Here is an 8,001-nt window from a genome sequence, read left to right on the forward strand (position 1 = left end):
GTACTCTTGGTTGTACTAGTACAAGTACAAGTACAAGTAGATGCACCAGGAAGTCGTAGGTTTACGACTCCCTTGAGAACATGTCCAGTCCACTACAATCAGTGACCAGGGTGACGGTCGTAGCTAGGTCGGACAGTGCGTTGACCTGTTGCTACTACAGTACAACGCCCTCTACAAAACAATTCACCTGTTATTTTGCACAGAACCATCATATACATGTACAATCATTAGCAGCATATTTGAGCATAATGCGGCATAATATGATAACTTTTAGCATAAAAATAGCATAATTCTGCAATTTTTTCAGCAATGCGAAAAGCATAATTTCACGAAAATATTAGCATAATCTGTCAAGGCCTAACACACACACCTGAAAATTGGCAGCACACTACTCCTTGCTGTCAGCGAATTGTGAAAATATAGCAGTCAGGTCTGCAGCAGTGATTGTGGCACCGCAACTCCAGTCAACTGAACTGAACTCTGAACTGACTGAAGTGGCACTGACCAGACCGCCGGATTATGAAATCAAACTAAATGTACGTGGATTCGTTTCAAAAAGTCACTGCCGGTCCAGTGCCGGAGGCGGAATTCAAGTGCCGGATTAAAAGATGTAGGAATCGAACGAAAAAAATCTGTTTCGTCAGAAAGTGCGCCGGTTGGCAAGGGTTCCGGATAAACAAGTGCCGGATTAGAGAGGGACGACTGTATTGACTTCGTACTTGGTCAGTATAGGAAATAAAAGCCGAGTAAAAGACCGAGGCGAAGCCTCGGTCTTTTACTCGGCTTTTATTTCCTATATTGACCTCGTACCCGGATCGTACTCAGTCAATATTAGATACGTATTGTAGTTGTACAATGCAGACTATGACAGCACATGGTAGTCTAGGTAACCTTCTGCGATGTACATGTACTGGGTGGCTATGTGTGCACTTGTGTGTGGCGGGAGAGGAGGGAAGGTGGGGGGGGGGGGGGGGGGGGGGGGCGGAGAACTCCGGGAGAAGACAAGAGAAGCAAGCGGGAGACCGCAAGGCAGTCCCTCCCACTCCCTCTCCCCTGCATTCTCTCAAGTCGTACTATTTGCTTCTTGATGATAAATTATGTGCAATTCATTTAGCCCGTACAAGAAGAGGCTTTACCACTATTTGCTTCCCTACCACTGTGACTGGACACTGGACACTACTGTCCGATTGGAATGCTAGCTTCAGTCTGTAGACTGTAGTTTGCTTAGCTTGTGTCTTGTCTTGGTTCATACTGCAGGGAGCAGTAAAAGGCGGGTGACTATTCCCTCGCTCATAGTGTTTCAGGTGGCCACTGGCCATATAATAATAATAATTATTATTATTAATTCAACATCTCCTGGCTCGTCAGAAGACTGCCAATATATATGAGAAGTCGGGTGGTAGCCAACCACGGCGAACTGAATAATAAGGAGAGAAGCAAAGAGAGTACTGCAAGGGGAGGCATGACGAAAATTACATCAAGGCATGTCTCGTCGAAGAGATCATCTACCTGATTTCGGGACGACACTGTCGCTGATGAGTGATGGTGTGAGCGAGCAAACCTTGAAAGGACGATCTTGTCACAAGAGTGCATACTATTACTAGTATGCAGATCTACCGGCGCAGTAGATCTACGATCTACGAGTCGTAGATCTACCAACGCCACTGAGTCTGTACTGTAGATCACGATAGATCTCCATCGGATCGGAAACAATGCCACTACTAGCACTAGTAGTAGTTGACTACAAAATGACAATCATGATGGTCTTCAGACTCCTCACGCCGTCACGGTTCACCTTTACGTTTCGTTGATCTTCACCCAGCCCGGGCCCGCCTGGAGACAAGCTGTGCCTCCGACCATACACACGGAGTCAGTGCCAATCGTCCGCAAGCGTAGGCAAGGTCCTTGGCTTGAGCCGTTGAGGGCGAACCGACGCATACATGTACGTTAGTATACGCCATGGCCTTCAGACAAGCAAGCTGCTGGTCCGAATCAGTTTCTCACACCTTTTACCGGCCGACTTCACAGACCTCGTCAAAAGGATGGCTCTCCCTGCACATCATCATGTGTATGTCGCTGGTAGTTGATCGATTATTGCTTTCTAGCTTTTTTGCTCTTGGTGTGTGTTGTTGTTGGTGCAACCACTTGGAAGGACACGCCTAACCTAGCACGGCCAGCGGTAGCATCTTCCTTAGTTATTACTAACGTATTAGTGATGTTCTGAGGCGATTGGTCATGGGTGGCAGACGAGATACTTGCACCTTTGCCTCAATTCAACGCTACGCGAAGACGAATACGATAGCCGAATGCGATGAAGAATCGGACAATGCTCGAGATATGGATATGTTGCAGCATTCTGGAGCGCCGGCATTAGCTCAGGGCGCGATGGTTCGGAGACTTGTCGACCGCTGCTCCATCGGCTGGTCGTCTGCCGTGTCGACTGTTCGACAGAGTTTTTCACCCGTCGTTCTACTGTTGATTCTGGTTGTTCTCGACACCATTGCGTTTACCGGCTTTGAGAACAATCTCTGGGTAATGCTTCATGTCGAACTGCGCCTTGGACACGTGGAAGTAACTGAAGGAGCGATACATACCCTGCGGATTGTTAGTGCCCTTGGGTCATTCGTAGCTGGAGTGGTAGCTGATCGATGGTTTGGAAGTCTTCGGGTGGTCCAGTTTGGTATCATTTGTCGACTTGTGTCTGCTTTCCTCATGATGTGTGCATCATTTACTGTGCGTTCTGGGGCAGTGCGGGCTGGTGATGCGCCTGCGTGGGTGGAAGCCTTCGTATGCATCGCTTTGCTGTTCGGATGTGTCGGGAGAGCAGCTGGAAATGGTGTTCTGCTTGTGTTGGGTGTGGAGCAGTACCGCAAGAAAGGTCGGGGGCCAATGGAGGCATCAGCGTTCTTTCCCCTGTTCCTCTGGTGGTATGCAGCAGCTTCCATCATTTCAACGTTCACGTTGACAGTTGCGGTTGACAGTGTGAGCTACAGCATGATGCTGTCGCTATGTACAGTGCTGTATGCATGGGAATACCTCATTCTTATGTTCTTCAGGGAAAGGCTGGCTGTGGACCGGCCCGTCCCAGTGCAGTTGCGCTCATTTGCCCGTGCTATTCGGTTAAAGTTACCTTGCCGAGCAACGGCAAGAATGCAACGTGATGCATCCCGAACCAAACCACCATTTAACGAGCATGTCCCTCTAGTGGATAGCTTTGATCAGTGCACTCGTACAAAGTATAGCATCAACGCTGGCCCTGCCATGGAGGCTGATGTTGCTGACGCGATGACTGAAGGTGCCCGTTTGTTCAACATCTTGCCAATCCTGATTGCTTGCTGCGTTCCAGCGGGATTCATTGACCTGGTACTGGTGTTTGAATACAGTTCAGACAATTACGTGTAACGAGTTAAATTTCAGGGTTTGAAAAAAACCATGCATGAATGCGACTTCTCCCGCCTAGCTCCTCTGATCCACATCAATCTCACACTGCTCCTACCCTAGTCTTCAAGTTGGCGTAACCGTTGAACTTCATTTGGTGGAATGGGCAGTCCAACAAAAGACGACACATGCAACTGAGACCTGAAAATAACTAGTCAGTCAACCCAGGCTTGATTTAAGAAAATAATTCTGTGGCAGCAGATCTATTGGGTCCGCTCCGACCATCATCCTGTTGGGTCTCGACGTATGGTAGTGAAGAAAACAAATATCCAGGCGTTTCACAATAATTTGGGTAGGTGTGCTGATTAGATCTGCACATGTCACTTTAGCCTTGTCCTGGATTTTGGCTGAGTAGCTAGAATTCAGGGTTTTGCTAATATGGTATAGGAAAAAAAGAAAGAGAAAAAGAGATGGAAGCTGGTGTTGATATTGGATAGCAACCTGGGGCATGACTGACCGTAATGTTAATTTAATATTATCTTGTTTTTTTCTTTTCTTTTCTTGTACTGTGTCCTTGTGCAGCTTCTATCTGCATTTGTGGATCAAGGTCAGCGAATGAAGCAGCTAACTGCTTCCTTGGACTGCAACACGACTGGCACACCTCCAGGCACTCTGACGTATGTAACACCCGTGATGCTGTTGATTGCAATTCCGTTCCTGCACAAGGTGGTCTATCGCATGTGGCAGACCCTGGGTGGGATCTGTTGCCGCTGGACACTACTCCGACGCATCGGTCTTGGCATGCTTATCGCAATAGCTTGCTGTCTGGTGGCTGTGCTGGTGGAAATCCGTCGCCAGTCATACCCGGTGGATGGCTGGTCGATGTGCGTCACACAACATCACAAGTTTGTGCTACACGTGTCCGGGCTCAGCATGGCGTGGCAACTGCCACAGTATCTGCTCTACTCTCTTTCATTCTGTCTTGTTTACCTCTCTGGTGAGTTACTGCTGTACCCGTGTGTGTGTGTGTGTGTGTGTGTGTGTGTGTGTGTGTGTTGTGTGTGTGTATGTGTGTGTGTGTGTGTGTGTGTGTGTGTGTGTAGGTTCTCGGAGAAAGGTGCCTGCCTGACTCGCAGCGTGGTTTCCGCAGGGGCCGTGGTTGTTCAGATATGGTGTTTGCTGTGCGGCAAATCCTGGAAAAGCTGCACGAACATGCCACGAAAGGTTTCGCTGTATTCATTGACCTGAGGAAGGCGTACGACTCTCTTCCGCGGAGTGCTATGTGGAGAGTGTTGGCTAGACTTGGCGTCCCCGGAAATCTGATCACTATCATCAGTTCCTTCCATAACGACATGGCTGCCAGTATCTGTGTGGGTTGAGACCTGCTTGCGCCTATTCGGGTTGAGAACGGCTTGCGGCAGGGTTGCACTATGGCCCCAGTTTTATTTAACCTTTACATGTGTGCGGTCTTTGAGAGATGGTGTGGCGTGATTGCTGATGATGGTGAGCTGGGGATCCCACTCGTCCAGTTTCGGAGAGAGCGGCTTTTCAACACCAGATTGGCAGAGTATCGCAGGATTCGGCTGACGGAGTGTCAGTTTGCAGATGATTCGGCCCTGCTCGCAGTTACGCATGCTGGTGCTGAGAGGGCTCTACATGATCCTCGTTTAGGGATGTAGCTGGTGCGTTTGGCCTTAGTGTCAATATGTCCTAGACCAAATTCATGGCGGCTGGGGATGGTATTGTGGATGCCGACCAGACCCCTTTGGATGGTGTTGTTGACCACGTTGAGGCCTTTCGCTATCTCGGTTGCCATGTTACACCAGACGCCCGGAGCTCGTTTGATGTGTCTCGGCGAGTTGCTGCTGCATCGGGTGCGTTCTGTACGCTGTGGGAGTCTGTTTTCGACAGTGATGAGACTGATGACTTTAGCATCGCCATTAAGCGCATTGTCTATGGAGCGACTGTCCTGGCCGTCCTTCTTTATGGCTCTGAGAGTTGGACCGTTGGGCAGCGTGATGTCCGTCGCCTGGAGTCCTTTCATCTGCAGTGCGTACGTTCCATCCTGAAGGTCAATCATGGCCGGCAGATAGAGGAGCACATCTCCTCTCTCCAGGTGCGCAAGATGTGGGGCAATATGGAGGAGATCGCGGATAAAGTCAGAGTCCGCCGACATGGCTGTTGGCGTTCCTCTGGAGCAGCTTGGTGACATCGTCCAAGATCGACAGGGATGGCGGGTCACCTGCCGTGACGCTGTCGACGCTATTGTCCAGTCCCGCATGGAGCCTGTGGCGAAGCCCCTCTTCTGTGGCACTTGTGCGTGCAGTTTTCGTCGGCCACAGGATATTGCGAGGCACAAATGCAATGCTGTTCGCGCAGCCCGCGCGCTGAGTCTGGCGTTCCATGCCCTGTGTACAACACGTCTCCTGGTCTGCCCCTTATGGGGCCACATAGCCAGTCATGGCAGTAGAAGAAGGAAGGTGTGTGTGTGTGTGTGTCAGCTAGTTTGGTTGGTGGGTACACTTATGCCAGATAGTGTTGGGTCTGTTGCCAACGGGCTCGGCTGCTTGAAGGTGTATTGTTGTACCTACCAGGCTACCACCTTTGTTGGTTTCAGGGTTCATAATTATACTACAGTACTACTTTCTAATTGAAGTATACATACCTGTTAACCATGGAATGCTTCTGGCTAGATCAACTCTTGTGTGATCAATGGTGCTAGTGAAGCTTGTTTCGGATCCACTCTGATTTAGCCACCCCGGCACACTAGTACCAAGCATTACCTTCACTGGGGGCAGGAGTAACTGCAGTTGGATCCCGGGACAGATACCCTGATGCACCTTGTCCTCACCCACTTACTGAGGTGTGGTGAGCCCATATGTGGGATCATTTCAAGTCCACCCTAGTTTGGGGATTTCAGGGGGTGTCGGGCGTTGAGCGGTTCAATAGCCAATTGAGTATTCTTTCCAAGATTCCTTTTGAGTCTCTCTCCCCTCTCCCGGGGAGACCCACGTGACTAGTTTTGGCAGTGAGCAAGTACAAGTACCGTAAAATCGCGCCAGAGCGCCTCTACCTCCACCACCATTCGAGTAGGTCCGTCCAGATGGGGAGGGGCAAGTCCTACTTACCGAATTCAGTACTACATGAAAAAGTACTCAACCTACGAAAACTGTTCGTGCATCTCGTACACCGACCAAAGGTCAAGAGCCAGGAGTAGTACAGACCCATCAAAAACTCAGGGTTTGTGCGATCCCTGGTCAAGAGGGTGGGAATCGTTGCGTACATTTCCAACCGGGTCAAGCACTCGTCTGCAGTACAGTATGGCATCACAGAGTCATACGAGGATACGATCAATCACTTCCCTGACAAGAAGTCACGGAGGGGCGCATGGGAGAGAGAGAAGGGGCGTTCTGGCGGGATTTTACGGTACTAGTACAGTGTGTGTGTGTGTGTGTGTGTGTGTGTGTGTGTGTGTGTGTGTGTGTGTGTGTGTGTGTGTGTGTGTGTGTGTGTGTGTGTGTGTGTGTGTGCGTGTGCGTGTGTGTGTGCATACCATTGCAATCGAGAGGTTGCGGGTTCAGTTCCCGACGATTATGGTCGCACACGTCTTTCTTCTCTTTCTCAGGGCTACTAGTACCGCTTACAGACCTGTTTGGCTTATCTCTGTGTCTGTATCCTGCAGTTATGGAGTTTACTTTTACTCAGTCATCAAACCGACTGCGCAACACCTACATGGGTGCGTTAATTGCACTCATCGGCTTGGGCCGTGGAATCGCCAGGGTCATGTTGTCGCAGACGTCATCCATGACTGGTAGGTGGGGAGACTATGGGCAGAAATTCAACAGGCTCCAGTTATACTTCACCACATTTGCCAGCCTGGCATCAGTGTCGTTCTTCGTCTTTTTCATCTTAGCCTGTAAGTTCAAACCGAAGCTGCAGAGTGCCAGAGCAACACTGGTGTAAGGAGTTGCAGTTTTGCAACTATTTACTATAGAATGTAGTGCACAGTGCCTGTAGAATTATCAGCAGGCTAGTATCCGATGATTGTGTGCATAGCGTTATGTGTTGTTTGCCCATTGACACACTGCTGCTGAGCTACCAGTGTGATCCACTGGTACGCTATAAGACATATTGCGGAAATACGGGCGCCTGAACCCTCACAGATGTTGGGTACCGATTTCCAGCTTCTTCATCTCTTGTCTGAATGTGCAAGACTCGTGCACACTATTGTTTAACTATGATGTGCTATCATCCATGAACCAAAGCGACTGAAGCCTGCAATTAGTGGTGTGCACGGGTAGTCGGGTACCCGTGCTACCCGTGAGGACCTCGGGTAGACGGGTACAGAATAGTACCCGAAAATCCGACGTCGCCGATGACATCATGTACAGTGCATGTGTACAAACTCCACATGTCTACCCAGTGTGTAAGGGAAGGGGTGCATTGTGGTGTTACCGTGGAAACATTGCACAAACACACTTACCGTGACATTAGAACCTCTTCCTCCAACCACCTCACCAAAGTGACCACTTTTTCTTTAGCCTGAATTCTTCCCCACACCGAAACGCATGAGCATTGTAAGTTTGTAACCGTCTCACCTCCAACCACCTCCAGGGAGGAATT

The 8,001-nt window shown here is 49.7% G+C and overlaps 1 protein-coding gene across 1 annotated transcript; it reads left to right on the forward strand.

Moving 5' to 3' along the window:
• The first annotated feature begins 1,876 nt into the window (after positions 1-1,876).
• On the forward strand, positions 1,877-7,642 carry LOC135805791 (solute carrier family 15 member 4-like). The gene is made up of 3 exons (XM_065319891.1): positions 1,877-3,363; positions 3,961-4,375; positions 7,061-7,642. The coding sequence occupies exons 1-3, from the start codon at positions 2,236-2,238 to the stop codon at positions 7,339-7,341; spliced, it is 1,824 nt and encodes a 607-aa protein (XP_065175963.1). The 5' UTR covers positions 1,877-2,235; the 3' UTR covers positions 7,342-7,642.
• The last annotated feature ends 359 nt before the right edge of the window (positions 7,643-8,001 follow it).

Source organism: Sycon ciliatum, chromosome 1, assembly GCF_964019385.1.
Source record: "Sycon ciliatum chromosome 1, ocSycCili1.1, whole genome shotgun sequence".
NCBI lineage: Eukaryota > Metazoa > Porifera > Calcarea > Leucosolenida > Sycettidae > Sycon > Sycon ciliatum.

Coding starts and splice junctions, on each gene's coding strand:
- LOC135805791 (XM_065319891.1), top strand. CDS start 2,236: ATGGGTGGCAGACGAGATACTTGCACCTTTGCCTCAATTCAACGCTAC. Junction 3,364..3,960: donor CAGCGGGATTCATTGACCTG/GTACTGGTGTTT, acceptor GTCCTTGTGCAG/CTTCTATCTGCATTTGTGGA. Junction 4,376..7,060: donor CTGTCTTGTTTACCTCTCTG/GTGAGTTACTGC, acceptor TGTATCCTGCAG/TTATGGAGTTTACTTTTACT.